General features: G+C 38.9%; 1 protein-coding gene across 1 annotated transcript in view; it reads right to left on the reverse strand.

The window, feature by feature from the left end:
- LOC103202549 (cell surface glycoprotein CD200 receptor 1-like) overlaps positions 1-19866 on the reverse strand; it is a 30997-nt gene that overhangs the window by 4381 nt on the left and 6750 nt on the right. The window contains 3 exon segments of the mRNA XM_007947447.2: positions 2133-2381; positions 2505-2822; positions 6491-6559. Coding sequence (XP_007945638.2) covers positions 2133-2381; positions 2505-2822; positions 6491-6559 — 636 coding nt within the window.

Below are 19866 nucleotides of genomic sequence, written 5' to 3' on the forward strand. Positions count from 1 at the left end.
ATTACTGGGAGGAGAAGGAGGAGTTAATGTCTGAAATGATGAAGTGGTACAGTAGTTTGGACATTTGGGACATCTTTAACCTCAGCCTCATGGGGACTGGCCTCGTGCTGATCTTTCCAAGAGAAATTGTTCAAGCAGTTTCCCTTCATCTCATTCTGAAGTGAATGGATAACCAAGTATTACCAAAGGGTAAAAGAAAGACTCACATGTGAAATAAGAGATGAAAACAAATGTCTGGAAGGCAAAAGGAACTCAGATTAAATAGACATGGGATCAAACAGAGGGTGGAGGCCAAGGAAATACCCAGGAGAAGAGTTCTACAGCACATCAGGTGACCAACCAGGCCAGATTCAAACAAGAGCTTCAGACAACTCAAGAAGGGAGATCTTCAAGAAAAGTATATATATATATAGAACTCCCAGATTACCAAAGAAATTTGACCATGTGGAAAATAGTATTAAGCAGGGTGTGCCAATTTTATCAATGACTTTAGTGATAATTAACAATGTTGTGTGCTCTCAGTCGATTCTCACTCACAGAGACTCTATAGGTCAGAGCAGAACTGCCCCATAGAGTTTCCAAGGCTGTAAGTTTTGGCAGGAGTAGTTCACTAGGTATTTTCTTCCACAGAGCAGCTGATGGGTTTGAACTACCAACCTCTCAGTTAGCAGCTGAGCTCCTAAGAAATGTACCATCAGGGCTCCTTTAATTAACAATAGATGCATACATTTTTAAGAAAACAAAAAAGCAAAATAATTAAGTCCAGGAAAAGCAAAAGAGTTATTTTAAAAAAAGCAAACAAGAGTTTATTACCTGATTCAGTACTTAACAATGTTTACATATTCAAAATAATGGAAACATTGACTACTTCATTTTAATAAAAACTTCTGTATAACTGTATATGAAGGACAAATGAAGGCAATATATCTAGACCCTCATCTACCATGAGAGGAAGTGAGTACATAAGATCTAAAGCTGGAATATTAAGAAATAACAGTGTGAGCACATTATTGAGAAGAATGGAATCATCTACTCTGGTAGCATAATGCCTAAGGCATTTGACTGCTAACCAGAAGGCTGGTGGTTCAAACCCACCAGCCACTCCTCCAAAGGAAGGTTGGGCAATCTACTTCCGTAGTGATACTGCCTCAGAAACCCAAGGAGGGGTCGCTATGAGTCGGGTCTGACTCGATGGCACATAACAACAACAACAACAACTAGTACAAACACCTAGAGATTTTTAACATATTTGCCTCTCAGGTGCTGAGTGAGGATGGAGAAGTAAGAGTGGAGAGCCAGGTGTAGAGCTGTTTTTCATCATAAGCCTGTTAGAATAATTTGACTTTAAACTATGTCTGTTATGTTAAAGGAGTTCTGGTAGTATAGTAGTTAAAGCATTTGGCTGCTAACCAAAAGTTCAACAGTTTGAACATACTAGCCACTCCACAGGAGAAAGATGAAGCAGTCGGCTTCCATATAGGTTTACAGCTTTGGAATCCTTACAGGGCAGTTCTGCCTTTGTCCTAAACTGATGTTGTGAGTCAGAATAGACTCCATGGCAGTAGATTTGGTTTGGTTTAATGCTATGTTGATTAAAACAACATTTAACTTTTTCAACAATAGGAAATAGGAGTAGGATGGGAGCAGAGACTAGAGAAACTGAACAGTGATGAACTAATCACAGATTTTAATATAAGACAGTTAAGAAAATCCACCAGGAAGAACCTGGAGAAAAAAGTTCTACCATACTGAAAATTTGTGAAGGCAATTTATGGGTAACTTCATCCTTCCATTAAAACTAAAAGGATTTGCTCAAAATACACTTTATCCTTCTGTTAAAGTCACAAATATTTGCTTAAAATTACATGAAGCAAACCAACTTATTACTTGTACAGAAGTGAGCATTAAAAATGTAGAATAAACTGCACTCTAAAATATTGCTTTTTACAAGTTCAGTAATATCTTTCTAGAGATATCTCTTTATTTGAGGGAAGGGAAAGAGATAAAATAGGGACTGAGAACATCCTTGAATAAAAAGTAGTTAAATTTCTGTGCACACTATTTTTCCTTTCTTAACATAACTCCTCTGAAAGAATGGAATGATCTAACACAAAACAAGAAAAACTACTTACCTGGATGTAATTGTATGCTCAGACTCTCATTTCTAGTCAAGTGGGAGACAGAGCAGGTCACAGTAGACATGTTACCATCCTTGAAGTGGCACGTACTCCGCACAGACACTGTACCATTGCCCTGATTTTCTTGCTCAGTGACACAGTCCCCCTCTGGGGTCCAAGAGATCTGTGCAGCTGGCTTTCCTGCTAGTGCCTTGCACACCACAGTTCTATTCTCAGTTAGAAACACGGTCACCTCAGGGGACACTGCAAAGATATAAAGGAAAACAAATGCTTCAGTGCCAACATAAGCAACATGGAATTCACAGAGGTTTTTGATTTTGTCTCAGCCTGGTTATCTGAAATAGTACAATGTAGGATGTTCCTTACCTAGCACTTGGACATGATAGGCATGATGGAAATTCCCATTAGCTGTTACTATTTCACACATGTAAGACCCATCATGAGTGATGGCCACTGGATCAATCTGAAGGGCAGGACTCTGGTCAGGTCTGGAGGCCCAGGTTATTGCCTCATCAGTACAGTTGGTTTCCTTAGTCTCATTTTTATCTCTCCTGTAGGCTCTGATGCAAGAAGTGTTGTCTCTGAAGATTATTTTCCACGTTGCTATAAACTCAGGTGTCAGTGGGACAGGAGGGCAGGAGAGCACAGCCTTTGTATTCACCAGTACAGTCAGTGAAGTCTTCACTGGACACACACACACACAGACAGACAGTAATTAAGAAAAAAAAATGTGACAAAGACTCTATGTGTTAAGTTTATTTGTAATACCTGAAGTATTAAAGTGGAAAGTATATGATACTTAATTAAAAATAAGTAGGATGAGCATTAAGATTGAGTTGTTGTTGTTGTTGTTGTTATTTGCCGTCGAGTCGGCCCCGACTCATAGAGACCCCTCCTTGGGTTTCCGAGGCAGTAACACTACAGAAGTAGGATTGCCCAACCTTAGCGGGAAAAAAAGTTGTGTTTGTTATATTTTTGATTCAGAGAATCACAGTCAGTGAAGTCAATTGATCTTAAAGTAATCTGTAATTTCATCAGTTGAGCCATCCCATTAAAGTGAAAACTAATGATGTGTAATAGTAAGAGATCCCTAGATATATTTACTTCTAATATAGAGTATAAATACAAAACAAAAGCAAGAATTATTTCCCTTGAGAGGTGTTTTGTTTCTTTAGTGCGGCTATAACAGGCTTAACACAAATGTATGGTTTGACCAAACAAGGATTTATTCTCTTACAGTCTTGGAGGTTAGAAGTCTGAGTTCAAAGTGCCAGCTCTATGGACTAGGTGAAGGCCCCTCGACCTTGGCTTCAGCCCTGCCTCATGCTCCTGGCCTACTGGAGCTGCAGCCTTCTCTTAACTCAGCGCCTGGCTGCTGAGGCTGACAAACCCAAGACTGACAAGTAAAATGGCACAATCCCAAGATAATTAAGTAACACAGAAAGCTACTAGTTCAAGTCAAGAAACAGTTCCAAGATTGGCAGGCAACATGACAGGTGGCTGAATGAAGACTTAGCTACATGCAGGGTCCAAGTGTGCCAAAAACTCAAGACCTTTTTCAAAGTGCATCCCTAAAGCAGCTACTCAGCTGCTCACTGCAGATTCCACCGTGGAGTCCCATCATGAGGAATAACTATACCCAGCTGCCCAGCCAGTCAAAAATAGGTCAAGCCAAGTTGACACATAACTTTAACTACCACAAGAAGCTTCCTATAAAATAGATTTTATTGCATATGTGAGATATTATCAAGCAGAGCTTCTGGGTAATTTTCTCTTCATTAAATTCAATCACATAAATCCCAAGACAGTTTAGCTGTAAACTCTGGTCACAAATTTTGTTTCCATAAATCCAATCCCACTCCTAGAATTGAATATAGAAGTTGATGAATTTTGTCCACCTGCACTTGACTGCTAACCAGAAGGCTGGCAGTTCAAACCCACCAGCCACTCCTCGGAAGGAAGATGGGGCAATCTACTTCCATAGTAATACTGCCTCGGAAACCCAAGGAAGGGTCGTTATGAGTCGAGTCTGACTCAGCAGCACATAACAACAACAACAACATTAGGGTCAATAATTAAGCTCTGCAAATCACAAGCATGTGTCAGCATAATAGAATTTCACACTGTTCCGTAAACTGACATAATGTAGTCCTTGAGTGATGACTTCTTTACTGAGAAGCGATTAGTTCACCCAAGCATTTGTTACAACTCATCTGTAACACAGATTTCAGTGATTTCATCCCATTAACTTGAACAGAACCAGCTATATATGTTGTTGTTGTTAGGTGCCGTCGAGTCGTCTCTAACTCACAGCGACCCCATGCACAACAGAATGAAACACTGCCCAGTCCCACACCAGCTACACGATCCTTGCTATACTTGAGCCCATAGCCGTAGCCACTATGTGAATCCATTTCATTGAGGGCCATCCCCTCTTTTGTCAACCCTTCACCTTACCAAGCATGACATCTTTCTCCAGGGAATGGTCCCTTCTGACAACATGACCAAAGTAGGTGAGACAAAGTCTAGCCATTCTCGCCTCCAAGGAGCATTGTGGCTGCACTTCCTCAAGGACAGATTTGATAGATCTTTTAGCAGTCCATGGCACTTTCAGTATTCTTTGCCAACCCCATAAGTCAAAAGCATCAACTTTTCTTCATTCTTCTTTATTCACTGTCCAGCTCTCACATGCATAAGAAGCAAGTGAAAATACCATGACTTGTGTCAGGTGCACTTTAGTCCTCAAGGAGACATCTTTGCTCTTCAGCACTTGAAAGAGGTCCTTTGCAGCTGATTTGCCCAGGGCTATATGTGGTCTGATGTCCTGACTGCTGCTTCCATTGGCGTTGATTATAGAACCAAGCAATGTAAAGTCTTTGACAACTTCAATCTTTTCTCCATTCATCATGATGATGCTTATAGGTCCAATTGTGAGTATCTTTATACTGAGATATGATCCATACTCCAGACTATGTTCTTCAATCTTCATCAGTAAATGCTTCAAGTCATTCCTCACTTTCAGCAAGCAAAGTTGTGTCGTCAATGTATCACAGGTTGTTAATGATTCTTCCTCCAATCCTGACATCACATTCTTCTTCATGTAGTCCAGCTTCTTGGATTATTTGCTCAGCATACAAGTTGAATAAGCACAGTGAAAAGATACAACCCTGGTGCACTCCCTTTTTGATCTTTAACCATGCAGTGTTCCCTTGTTCTGTTCGAATGACAGCCTCCTGGTGTATGCACTGGTTCCTCATGAGTCCAATTAAGAGTTCTGGAATTCCCATTCTTCTCAACGTTGCCTATAATTTGTTATGATCCACACAATCAAATGCTTTTGTATAGTCAATAAAACACAAGTAAACATCTTTCTGGTATTCTTTACTTTGAACCAAGATCCATTTGACATCAGCAATGATATCCTTCATTCCATGTCCTCTTCTGAATCCAGCTTGCATTTCTGGAAGTTCTCTGTCAACATAGTCTTGCCACCATTTTTGAATTATCTTCAATAAGGTTTTACTTGCAAGAGATATTAATGATATTTTTTATTAATTTCCACATTTTTGGGATCACCTGTCTTAGGAATGATACAAATATAGATGTCTTCCAGTCAGTTAGCCAGGTAGCTGTCTTCCAAAGGAAGCATCAAAAGAAGATGGAAGGAATGCACAGAGTCACTGTACCAAAAAGACCTGGTCGATGTTCATCCATTTCAGGAGGTGACATATGATCAAGAACCAATAGTACTGAAGGAAGAAGTCAAAGCTGCACTGAAGGAATTGGAAAAGAGCAAGGCTCCAGGTATTGACAGAATAGCCAATGAGAGTTTCAATGAATGGAAGTGCCACTGGAGGCACTCACTTGGCTATGCCAAGAGATTTGGAAGACAGCTATATATGGCAAGGTAAAATTTTTATGTGCATGAAGCTTATTTTTGGTGAACTCTGCATTTCATTTCTTTCCTGTTTTGGTGTCACCTGTCTCTAATCTACCATCTAAGACCTTGAATTTCACTGCTAAATAAGATCACATAACTAGATAAAAGGAAGAAGCAGGATTTTAATACAGTTCAGGAGGCAAGTGAATTCATGCTTTCTACCAATTCAAGTCCATCTCCTTCCAAAGAGAATCTCCAACTTGAGAAAGGCTTAGAGGCAAATAAACATGGTTTGTTTGGAGAACAGTTAGAGGTTGGATCATTCAGGGTCCCGCATACCACCACACACTGATCATAATCTACTTCTGTCAGCCACAAAACTGGTTCCCAGACTAGGCCATCAGCTCCTGTATCTAAAGAAGTTCAAACTCCATGTTCACAATGATGTCCTGTAGGTAGGGAAGTATGTTACCTTCTGTGGGAAGTGTTGAAGTGTTCTGCTCCATGTGCTTTCCATCCACAAATGAACTAATCATTGAATCTAGAAAATATTCAGAGAAAAGTAAATGAAGTAAATTTTATGTATTCAAATGGAGTGGGGGCAACTCTTTCTCCAACTTACTCAAAAATACAGAAAATCAGTTAACCATAACAAAAATTACTATAAAAAAGATCAGAAATTATGCTCTCGGGGGGGGGGGGGCATGCCAACATTTTTTATATTATATTTATAAGCTTCTAATCAATACTTTCCCATTTATGACAGTTCCCTTGTTTTGTCCATTTTGTACAAGGTACTCCTGACTCAACTCCATTCCCAGACACAATGAGTTCTTTGAAATTCAGCACCTCTCATAAACTAGGTTGATTATAGTCATTTCTCCAAATGCCATCCCCTGATTAAAGTTGTTTGCTTCAGTGGGGGAACCTCCACCACCTGGACAAATCAGAACCCTTTCTCAAGAATTTTGGAACTAGAATTGAGACAAAGAGTTTCTATTCTTTCAGCACTTATCTTATCTTCAGGGAGAAAAAACAGATGATTAAAGCAGAAGGAAAGAGCAGTGATGAGTCTTTACCTAATTCAAGTCTCAAATTTCAGAATTCCTGAAGCCCACAGGCATTTCTCATCTTGGGTTTTTCAAAGCAATGTAGTTCTAATCTACATGACATTAGGGTTTGAAAACATATACACACACACACACACACACACACACACACACACATATATATATATATATATATATACTTTAAAGAACTACTCATATCTTAAGGGCCTAACAAAGTTCTTTCTCTGGGTTTATAGCACCAATTTATAAACCTTCTAGAGCTCTGGTAGCATAGTGCCTAAGGCACTTGACTGCTAACCAGAAGGCTGGCGGTTCAAACCCACCAGCCACTCCTCAAAAGGAAAGTTGGACAATCTACTACCATAGTGATACTGCCACAGAAACCCAAGGAGGGGTCGCTATGAGTCAGTGCTGACTTGACAGCACATAACAACAACAACAACAAGTTATAAAAATACACTTCTTGAGCCCAATTCTAATTTGGTACCCATTCTATACCATTAAGAAATAAATAAGAAAATTCAATAAAGGTATTCAAGTATGAGCAGTAAGCTAGCCCCAAGAAATAATTTAGCTTTTGCTAGCAGCTCGATGCTATTGTCCTGGACTAAAGGGAAAACAAAAATGAGATTCTGACTGTGAAACTTATCTCAAGACTGGGCTCAAGAATACATTCCAGGTTCCAGTAAGATGGTGGAATAGGCAGACAAACTACACAGACACTCTTCAACAAAGAAAAGGGGAATCAATTAACACAGATACAGAAGATATCTTGGAACCCTGAGCATTGAAAGGAAGGATACAGAAGTGGACTAAACTCCAACTAGTAGAAAAACCTGCATGGAAACTATGAAAAAGGAGACATATGGAACCATGGACTATCAACAATCCTGATGGTATGGACAGCTTGAATATTGCCATATGGTGGTAGGACCTAAGAATTAACCAGAAAATTGGCCCTGCTAGCCAGGGGCTGCATGGAGGACTGCTGTGGTGGCTGGCGAATAAAAGGGGAAACAGTAAAGAGGGAGATGATCTGAGGTGTGGACTTTTGGCTGTCCAGAGAGTGCAGCCAGTTTGAATGTTTACAAGTGATTTGACCATTTTGGATATATAAAGTGACAGTGTTCCCTCAGATTCCAGGGACCTAAGGATAGGCTCCACTTGCTGGGACTGCAAAGACACACCAGACACCGAGGACTGGAAAGGTGCAACATTCTCCTTGTTATCTTATACCACACACCCTCTTGGTGAGCAGAGGTGTGACCATCCCTCACTCCCACCCACATTTTGGGCCAGCAGAAATTCCATCTCAGGCTGTGTGCTCTGACCAAGCCTGGGTGCCTTGATCTACCCTGTCCAGTTTTTTGTTTTGTTTTGTTTTTTAGTTTGTTTTTGTCTAGTTTTTTTCCATCTTTTTTATTATTAGTTTTTATTCTTCCCTTCCAGGTTCTACTTTTTAGCTTCTTCTTCTCGTCTCTGTCCTTGGTTCCCATTTTTTTTCTTTCTTGTGGTTAACTCCATTCCTTGTTTTTCTTTTTTATATTTTTCACATTTTTTCCTTCATTATTCTCCTACTCTACCTCTTTGCTCTTATTGTGCCTTCCCCAGATACTGGTTTTTTTTTTTTTTTCTTTTCTTTCCTTTTTTTTTTCTTTTTTTGGTGATCATTTCTGTGTGTTTATGTGGTGTGGGTTTTGTCTGCTTGCTCTTACTTTTTTGATGATTTTATAATTGTTGTTTCTGTCTAACTGAGTGGGAGACAGCAACCATGCCCATACAACACAATTACACCCACACCTCCTACAGCTCCACTTAACTGAGGGCTACCACTTCCTTCTCCACCAACTGACCAAGGATAAACAACCACCAAGAACAGCCTGACTCACCCTTAATTGCTCTTCACAAACAGTTAACAGAGATCTAAATACAATAATGCCACAATGTCTCAGAGACAACAAGGTCTCAGATCATCACAGTCCACACAAAGAAGCAAGATAAAGCAGGAGAAACAAGGGAGCAGGATACAGACCCAGAACACATCTCTGAAGAAGCAGCAGCATTGAAACTCCCTGATGAAAAATTCAAAAGAATTATACTTAGATATCTTCAAAGGATTGAGAGACAGATCATGAAAAACACTGACAAAATTAAGGAATACACAGACAAAACCCTAGAACAATTTTGGAAGAAAATACAAGGACAAAATTACAAAATAAATGAAAAATTAGAAATAATACAAGATCTACAGATAGAAATACAGAAGATTAATACTAAATTTTCACAAATAGATAACACATCAAAAGGGCAAAGGAGTATAATCAAATTGATGGAACACAGAATTAATGTGATTGAAGAAAAATAACTGAATACTTCTTTGGAAAGGGATCAATCAGAAAAAAGATCAAAACAAAATGAAGAGAGCCTAAGATTCATGTAGATACCATTAAAAGGAATAACCTATGTGTAATTGTAATTCCAGAACAGGAAGAGGAAAATAAATCCACTGAGAAAATTGTCCAAGATTTGTTGGAAGAGAACTTCCCTGATATTAAGAAAGATGAGAATATATCCATTCAGGAAGTCCAATGAACCACAATCAGGATAGACCCCAAAAGAAAACCATCAAGACATATCATCATCAAACTCATCAAAACAAAGACAAAGAAAGAATCCTAAAAACATCACCAGACTCAGAGAAACTCAGTAAAAAATCTACTGTAACTAATTGAAAGATTTAGCGTCATGGCAGAATATAAGATCAACATCCAAAATTTAGTTGGATTCCTCTACACCAGCAAAGAGATTGCTAAAAAAGAAATAAGGAAATCAATACCATTTACAATAAGAAGATCTGGTGGTGTAGTGCCTGAGGCACTTGACTGGTAACCAGAAGGCTGGCAGTGAAAACCCACCAGCCACTCCTCAGAAGGAAGTTTGGACAATCTACTTCCATAGTGATACTGCCTTGGAAACACAATAGCTACCAAAAAAATAAAATACTTAGTGCACTGAATTTCTTGATGTGGCCCTTCTAGCCATTGTCCTCTATTCTGTAATGTACTGTAAATCCTATTCTCCATGCCTGTTTAGGATAGTGTGGTAGTTAAGTTCAGGTGTCAACTTGGATGGGCAGCTAGTAGTAGTCATTCCCTATAATAATCGGCTCTGTGATGGGATTTGCCACGAACAATTGAGTAGCTGCTGATTGTTAAAGCCATCAGCTTGGGTTATTTCTGTTGGGGCAACACAGGTGGGATATATCTTGGGTACTGCCTTGCTGGAGGATATAACACAAATCACCAGTCTTAGCTTCCTTGAGGGTATACCTAAGAATCTCCTGGGAAGGTTTGCCCTCCTCTTGCTCCATTTCTGTTTTGGCTTATCCTCATCTCACTCCTGGATTTGGGAAAGCAGCCACCATCTGATCTGCTGGTTGAGGTTCATCAAACCCTAAGAATTGGGAGGACCCTCCAGATCCACTTACAGACCTAGGTCTTGCCAGCCTTCACCACCACTATGTGAGATGATCCCTGGGGTGTCTGTGAGTTCTGTAAGGTGTTACAGTGAAATACAGAACCCTAAGACAGGGGAGTTTACTGGGAGAAGGAAGAGGAGTTAATGACTGAAATGATGGAGTGACATGGTAGTTTGGACATTTGGGACACCTTCAACCTCTACCTCATGGGGACTAGCCTTATGCTGATCTTTCTAAGAGAAATTGTTCAAGCACTTGAGAATAAATCTTACAAGGGACACAAAAGACTTGTACAAAGCAAACTATAAAAGACTACTTAAAGAAACCATGAGATCCACATAAATGGAAGAATATCCCATGTTTTTGGATAGGAAGATTGAACGTTATGAAAATGTCAATTCTGCCCAAAACAATCTATACATTCAATGCAATGCCAATCCAGATCCTATCAACATTCTTTATTGTTGTTGTTGTTAAGTGCTGTCGAGTCATTTCCAACTCATAGCGACCCCATGCACAGCAGAACGAAACACTGCCCAATCCTGCGCGAGCCCCACCATCCCTGCTATACTTGAGCCCATCATTGCAGCCACCTTGCCAATCCATCTTGTTGAAGGCCTCCTCTTCTTTCGTCAACCCTCCACTCTACCAAGCATTCTTTAAGGATATGGAAAAACCAATCAGTAATTTTATATGAAAAGGAAAGAGACTTCAGATAAGCAAAGCTTTATTGAAGAAGAACAAAGTAGGAGGTCTCTCACTCTCCAATCTTAAAATCTAGTATACAGCCACAGTAGTCAAAACTGCCTGGTATTGGTAAAACAACATATACATAGACCAATGGAATAGAATTGAGAACCCAGAAATAGATCCATTCACCTATGGTCAGCTGATCTTTGACAAAGGGCTGAAACCCATTGAATGGGGGAAGAGATTGTCTATTTAACAAATGATGCTGGCAAAACTGGAGATCCATTTGCAGAAAAATGAAACCAGATCTGTACCTCACACCATACACAAAAACGAACTCCAGATGGATCACAGACTTAAATGTGAAATCTAAAACTATAACGTTCCTCAAGAAAAAACTAAGAGAAAATCTAGGGGCCCTAATATATGGCATAAATAGACTATCAAGCATAACCCAAAATGTACAAACAGCAGAAGAGAAACTAGATTAGTGGGACCTTCTAAAAATTAAATGTTTACGTGCTTCCAAAGACTTCTCCAAGAGTCAAAAGAGAACCTACAGATTGGGAAAACATATTCAGCAATGGCATATCTGACAAGGGACTTATCTATAGAATTTATAGAAAAAACAACACCTCAACAACAAAAAGACAAATAATACAATTAAAAAATGGGCAGAAGACAAGAATAGACACTTGACCAAAGAGAGTATTCAGGCACCCAACAAACATGAAGGAATGCTCATGATCATTAGCCATTAGAGAAATGCAAATAAAAACAACAATGAGATACCATCTTGCCCCAGCACTAGTAGCAAAGTTCAAAAAAACAAAAAATAACAAATGCTGGTGAGGATGTGGAGAGATTGAGACTCTCATATACTGCTGGTGGAACTGTCAAATGACACAACCACTGTGGAAACCAGTATGGTGATTCTTTATAAAGTTGGAATTAAAAATACCATTTGACCCAGCTACTCCATTACTAGGTATATATACTAAACAAGTGAGAGCCAGGACAAGAACAGATATATGCACAGCTATTTTCATTGCAGCACCGTTTACAATAGCAAAAAGATGGAAACGACCTAGGTGCCCATCAGCAGAAGAATGGATAACCGAACTATGGTACATACACACAATGGAATACTATGCAACCCCAAATAATAATGTAGAATCTCAAAACACCACATAATGTGTATGAACTTGGAGGACATTATGCTGAGTGAAATAAGTCAATCACAGAAGGACAAATATTGTATTTGTTTACTATTGTAAAAAGTCAAGAAATGGTTTATATATGGAAGGAAATTTTCTTTGTTGGTTACCAGGGGTGAGAGGGGAGGGGAGGTAACACTGTTAGATAGGTACAGACAAGTATTGATTTGGATGAAGAGAAGGGCAATGTACCAAATGTGGGGGATCAATATGGAGGCACTGAGAGAGTGGAAGACATAGAGAGGTGCATTGGAGGTACAGACAACAAAGATGAACCCTTTTACACATACATTACTGTTTTGTTAGTGAAGGCAAACAATGATCTATGGGTAAATAGATGGGTGGATAGGCTGAAGTATTAGATACATCTATGCAGGGAGGAGTGTGCCCAAGACCATGTATAGGCTTGGCAGACAATGATTCTACAAGTGTGTTTGTATGTTCTGTAAGAATTCTCAGGTATATAGTAGAGCTGGCAAGTGACAAGGTTATAGTCACTTCTTGGCCACAGCCAGCTACCCAGAGGAGTGAATACTTGGAGTTGTGGGCTCTCAGCCATAGTTGCAGGGGACATCAAGCTCAATCGGCATAACATACTACATAAAAACAGTGTTCCACATCCTACATTGGCAAGTTGCAACTGGGATCGTAAAAGCTTGCAAGCGGCCATTAGATGCAACAATGAGTCTGTCCTCATCCAGAGCAAAGAAGAATGAAGAAAACCAAAGACTCATGGAAACAACTAGGACAAGTGACTGGTACACCATACAATCCTCAGCCTACAAAACTATGAGACCAGAAGAACTAGATGGTGCCTGGCTACTACTGTCAGCCACTCAGAGAGTGATCTATGTAGGAGATCCTAGACAGAATGGGAGAACAATGTAGAACAAAACTCAAAATCATTAAAAAAATAAAAAAGTGGGGTGGACCAGGTTTGCCAGTCAGATAGAGCCTGATGGAACCACTGGGACTATGGCCCCTAGCTGCCCTTCAGGTCTAGAATTGAACCCACTCCTGTGGCTTCCAGCCAAACAAAAGACAGGCATATGAGCTGAACATTTATAATAGGTAGATACACTCCTTGAAGAGATCAATCATGGGAGAATAGAAGGGCTGTGCATGCACAGAGAGACAGATCAGGGGAGCAGGAATTCATGGGAGGGAAGGACCCAGAGAAGAGGTAACTATGGGGAGGAAGTAAGAGGGGAGCTGTTTCATTGTGAGAAATTGCAGTCAATGTCATGAGATAAAGTGTATGTGAGCTGCCGTATGGAAAGTGAATTTGCTCTGTAAAGTTTCACGCAAATCACTATAAAAATTAAGAAAAAAAAGAGAGAGATAGAAGAAAATAATACATTCCAAATACATAAGAAATCAGAGCTGATGCCAAAGGGTTTACTGAGATTAAGCTATGATTTAGATATTTTAGAAGGAGTTCTGGTGGCACAGTGATAAGGCATTTGACAGCTAAGAGAGGCTGGTGGTTCAAACCCACCAGCCACTTTGTGGGAGGAAGATGGGGCAAACTACTCCTGTAAAGATTTACAGCCTCAGAAACCCAATAGGGGTCACTATGATTTGGAATAAACTCAATGGCAGTGAATTTGGTTTGTTTTTTGGTAGATATTCTAGATTCTAATGTTTTGTCAGGAGTCCTATGAAGTACAAACACCTAAGTGCTCACCTACTACCCAAAAGGTTGGTGGTTAAAATTCACCCAGAGGCACTTCAGGATATAGTCCTGGTGGTCTTCCAAAAGCCCAGTTGACTGCAAAATCTCATGTAGTAGTTCTACTCTGCACACATGGGGTCGCATTGAGTCAGAATCAACTTGAAACTAAAAACAACAACAACTAAGCTCTATAAACCAAAACTAGAAAACCAAACTCACTGCTGTCAAGTCATTCCTAACTAATAGCAACCCCTCCTTGGGTTTCTGAGGTGGCATCTCTACAGAAGTAGATTGCCCAAACTTCCTTCCAAGGAGTGGCTGGTGGGTTTGAACTTCCACCTTCTAGTTAGCAGTAAAATGCCTTAGGCAGTATGCCACCAGAGCCCCCACCACTATAATAGTATATAATACTCCTTAGCCTTTAAAGACATCTCTTAACCAGCCATACTCAGCTGTCTAGGAGTCTTAAGTTTTGTCAATTCTCCCAATGACAAATTCATCACTGACCAAGACAGTTTGTAATAGACAAAAATTTAGGGTGTAGGGTATTGTTGTTGATGATGTTGTTTCAGTTTGAAAGCATCAAAGGGAAAACGTAAAGTTTTATTAAGAATAAGGAATGTAAGAAAGGTGAGGTAGGGGGACTGGGAGATATAAAACAAGAGTAGTCAAACTTTACAAATAAAGAGTCAGATAGTAACATTTGAGGATTCATGGTCTGTAAGGTCTCTATTGTAAATATTTAACTCTGTCATTGTAGCACAAAAGCAGCCATAAATAATATGTAAACAAATGGGCATATCCCTGTTCCAATAAAACTTTACTTACAAAACCATGCCACTGGCCAGATTTTGCCCATGGGCTATAGATTACTGACCCTAGATGTAAAGTATGTTTGTTTGTTTTTAATTTCCTTCATTTATATCAATTAAAAGGATCCCTAGTGACACAGTGGTTAGCAGCTCTTGGCTGCTAACAGAAAGGTCAGTAGTTGGAACCCACCAGCTGCTCTGAGAGAGAAATATGTGACAGTCTCCTTCTTTAAAGACTACAACCTTGGAAACCCTGTGGGGGAAGTTCTACTCTCTTTCATGTTTGCTATGAGTCACAATTCATCAACAGTAATGGCTTTGGTTGGTTTTATGCCAATTAAAAATGAAACAGTAAGACTTCCGGTAAGATGGAGGAATAGGCAGACAAGCTACACAGACCCTCTCCAATAAAGAAAAGATAAATCAATTGACAGCGATACAGAAGATAATCCTGGACCCCTGAACTTTGAAAGGAAGTACACAGAAGTGGATTGGGCACCAACTAGTGGAAAAACCTGAGTGAAAAAAGGACCTAAAAATAAGCTCCATTTGCCAAGGACATCAGGGACATACAGGAGTCTGACAATGGGAAAGGAGACAGGTGGTGAGTGTATAAATTCTCCCAACTAGCAAAAAAAGGAGCACAGTACCCTGCTTATTTAGGTACAATCCAAAGAAAACAAAAATCATGGGCAAGTCATTTCAACATACAGTCACCAATTAAATATAAACACAAAAACATCATAATGCCTTGGAAACAACAGAGCATCACAGTGCACACAAAGAAGCAAGATAAAGCAGGAGAAACAAGGAACCAGGATACAGACCCAAAACACATCCCTGAAGAAGACACAGCATTGGAACTCCCTGATAAGGAATTCAAAAGAATTATATTTAGTTACCTTCAATGAATTGAGAGACAGATCAAGGAAAACACAGACAAAATTGGAGAAAACCCTAGAACAATTTTGAAAGACAATACAAAAACAAAATGACAAAATAAATGAAAAATTAGAAATGATACAAAATCTACACATAGAAATTCAGAGGATTAATACTAAATTTTCAGAAATAGATAAGACATTGAATGGGTAAAGGAGTAGAATTGAATCAATGGAAGACAGAATTGGTGAGATCAAAGGAAAATATCTCAATACTTCTTTAGAAAGGATCAATCAGAAAAAAGATCAAAACAAAATGAAGAAAGCTTAGGGTTCATGAGGGATACCATCACAAAGAATAACCTACGTGTAATCCGTATTCCAGAACAGGAAGAGACAAATAAAACTATAGAAAAAACTGTCAAAGATTTGTTGGAAGAGAATTTTCCTGGTATAATGAAAAATGAGTCTATATTCATTCAAGAAGTCCAACGAACCCCAAACAGGATAGACCCCAAAAGAAAATGACCAAGACATATCATCAAACTCACCAAAGCCAAAGATAAAGAAAGAAGCCTGAAAGCAGCACAGGAAAAACGAAAAGTTACCTACAAGGGGCCACTAGTAAGACTAAGCTCAGATTTCTTGGCAGAAACCATGCAGATGAAAAGACAATGGGATAGTATATATAAAACCCTAAAAGAGAAAAATTTCCAACCAAGAATTATGTACCCAGCAAAATTGTCCCTCAAATATGATGGTGAAATTAGGACATTTCCAGATAAGCAGAAATTAAGGGAATTTGTTAAAACCAGATCAACCTTACGAGAGATGCTAAAAGGAGTCCTTTGGACAGAGAAGCAACAATAGCAAACAACGGACCATTAACACAAACATAAACCAACCCAGCTATGAAAGTTGACAGCAACAAATTCGTACTTGTCAATAATTACATATCTGGCAAGGGATTTATCTCTAAGGTTTACAGAAAACTCCAATGCCTCAACACCAAAGGAATTAACAATCCAATTGAAAAGTTGGCAGAAGACATGAATGGACACTTCACCAAGGAAGATATTCAGGTGGCTAGTGAATACATGAAGAGATGCTTGCTCACCATCATTGACCATCAGAGAGTTGCAAATCAAAACAAGATACCATCTCACCCCAGCACTGATGGCAAGGTTCAACCAGACAGAAAATAACAAACGCTGGCAGGGATGTGGACAGATTGGGACTGTCATACACTGCTGGTGGGACTGTGAAGTGAAACAACCACTGTGGAAAGCAGTATGGCAATTCCTTAGAAAGCTGGAATTGGAGATACCATTTCATCCAGAAATCCCATTACAAGGTATATATCCTAGAGAGGTGAGAGCCAGGACATGAACAGATATATGCACACCCATGTTCACTGAAGCACTATTTACAATAGCAAAAAGATAGAAACAACCTATGTGCCCATCAGTGGAAGAGTGGATGACCAACCTATGGTACATACACACAATGGAATGCTATGCAGCTCTAAAGAATAAAGTAGAGTCTGCAACACACCACATAACATGGATGAACTTGGAGGACATTATGCTGAATGAAATAAAGTCAATCACAGGAGGACAAATATAGTATTAGCACATTGTTGTGGAGGGTCAATGAAAGGTTTATATATGGAGGAGAACTTTCTTTGTTGTTTGCCAGGGGTGGGAGAGGTGGGGGAGGGAACACTGCCAAAAAAAAAAAAAATTATTGATTCATGTCTGAATAAATAAACAAATAAATCTTCCACTTGATATTCTATCTTCTTCTGTTCACCCTGTCTTTTAAAAATAAAATAAATCTCCACTGATGGCTCCAATTTCTCCTCAATTAATTAAATTTCCTATTCCACTCTCACCATAAGTACCAACTCTTTCCTCCCTTGATCCCTCTTTCCTTCCCTTCCTCCCTACCTTAAGTGAAGTGTGAAGAGTTTTGAGGGTATCCATTGAGATTCAGATGAATAAGAAAACTACAATGATTCTTGCCCCCATCCTCGATCCAGGGGTGCTGTCCCATGCCCAGAAGAGAGCAGCCATGATGGGCATGAGAGCCTTCCTTGTGGGCATTTCTACCTCTGCAGCCCTGAGATCTGCTGCTCCTGGAGGAAAATTTGCTCAAAGTCTTGTTAGTCAGAACTCTTCTTCAGCACTAATTCTTTACATGTTCTGGTTGTTAACCATCCTGCTCCCTGTTTTAAAAGTAGGAGTTGTGCTCAGTTAAAAGTCAGAATTCAATCTTGATGCCTTTTAAGGGATATTGACAGGCTTTTTTTTTCTATTCTTTGGATCTTACTTAGTATGTCCTATATGTCCTTCATATGTCACTTTTAGTGACAAAACAAATTATTTTCATGCTGTCTGTTGTTGCCATCTCAGTGGAAGATTAGTTATAAAGACATCATTAATCCTTATCAGATATACTAAATCTGTTCCCCAGTACTCTGGGATTCTATTAAAAGAATCTGGTATTCATTAAGTAGTAGTGTCTTCTTAATTGACTTGAATGGATTCATCAAGTATTTTGAGTGTCAATGATCTCCTAGGTGTTGAAGTAAAAAAAAAGACTTGCTTAATAAAGGTATTTCAGTGAGTCCAGGCCCACGAAGAACTGTGTCTCTCAAAGCAGACATCAAATTCTCCTAGTAATCCAGCTCCAAATGCTTCCAAAAATGCTCTGAAAAACTAAGTCAGTAAACAATCCCTGAAACTTCTCATACCGGAGAAAAAACCCATACATTGGATTGTATTCTTCAGTGTTCTAAAATGATTGTCTTTGGAAGTGCAAAAAAAAAAAAAAAATGCTGTCTTCCACAAATATTACTCTGAATATTTTTATAATATTGACTAATACTCTTTAAGCTTAGTTAATTGCTAATACAGTGAAAACCTGTGAAAGCTGGAATTCATCAGGACTGCCTTGTTTTTCCAGGTCTCACAAATTTTCTGCCTTTGACAGGGTGCAGTCTCACCACTTTATTTTGCTCTCTGTTAATGGAAAATATTTTAAATTTCCTTCTCTGGCAGGTTTCCACTTCACAGTTTCTGGTTTTCACATGTTTTACTGTATACAAATCCTTTATTTTTATTATCTTATTGGTAGCTAATTGATACAGAGTACCTATTTCTTATTATGTATCATATCTTCAAGAGTCCTTGCATGGTACAAACTACTAATGTGTTCAGATGCTAATCGAAAGGTTGGAGGTTCTAGTCTACCCAGAGGTGCATTGGAAGAAGGGCCTGGTAATGTACTTCTGAAATAAATATATCAGCCACTGAAACTCTATGGAGCACAGTTTGAACCTAATTGATGACAACTAACTTACTATGTTTTCTTTGGATTCATCTTTCGCTTCAGGTCTTGCTGGAGGCTTTGTATACACCAAAGTAGTGCAACCAACATTTAAAACTTCTGATCAACAGTTCTGCAATGTGTTTAATTTCTTTGTATAAAACTGAATTTTTTTAACTTTATAAAGATTATAGTTTCACATTGTTAACATCAAAAGTCTAATTTAACTCTTTGACAACATAGATATGTAAAGAAACAAATGCAGATTTTTTTTCAATGTACAGTAACCAAGTAATGTAATTACTCAGGCATGTTTCCTATTCCTGAGTTTTATAGTTATTTTACTTATTTTTTTTACTGATACTGACCTGACATTTAGTACATGTTGATTAATTGAGTATAATTAGAAAGGACATTTGTTGAGTCCAAGAACTGCATTTTGAGAAAATCATAATTATTTTTCATTAAAGTGGTCAATTAACAAGAAAAAATATTTTTACATTTAAATATAAAAATTAGTTACAATGTTAAGTTAGGTTGGTGGTTCAGAAAATAAATCATTAACACCTGCTGTTGTTGTTATGTTGTTAAGTGCTGTCGAGTCGTTTCCGACTCATAGTGACCCCATGCACAGCAGAACGAAACACTGCCCGATCCCGCACCAGCCCCACAATCCCTGCTATACTTGATCCCAT

The sequence above is a fragment of the Orycteropus afer genome, unplaced genomic scaffold (genome assembly GCF_000298275.1).
Source record: "Orycteropus afer afer isolate SDZICR_OR568_19922 unplaced genomic scaffold, OryAfe1.0 scaffold00184, whole genome shotgun sequence".
Classification (NCBI taxonomy): domain Eukaryota; kingdom Metazoa; phylum Chordata; class Mammalia; order Tubulidentata; family Orycteropodidae; genus Orycteropus; species Orycteropus afer.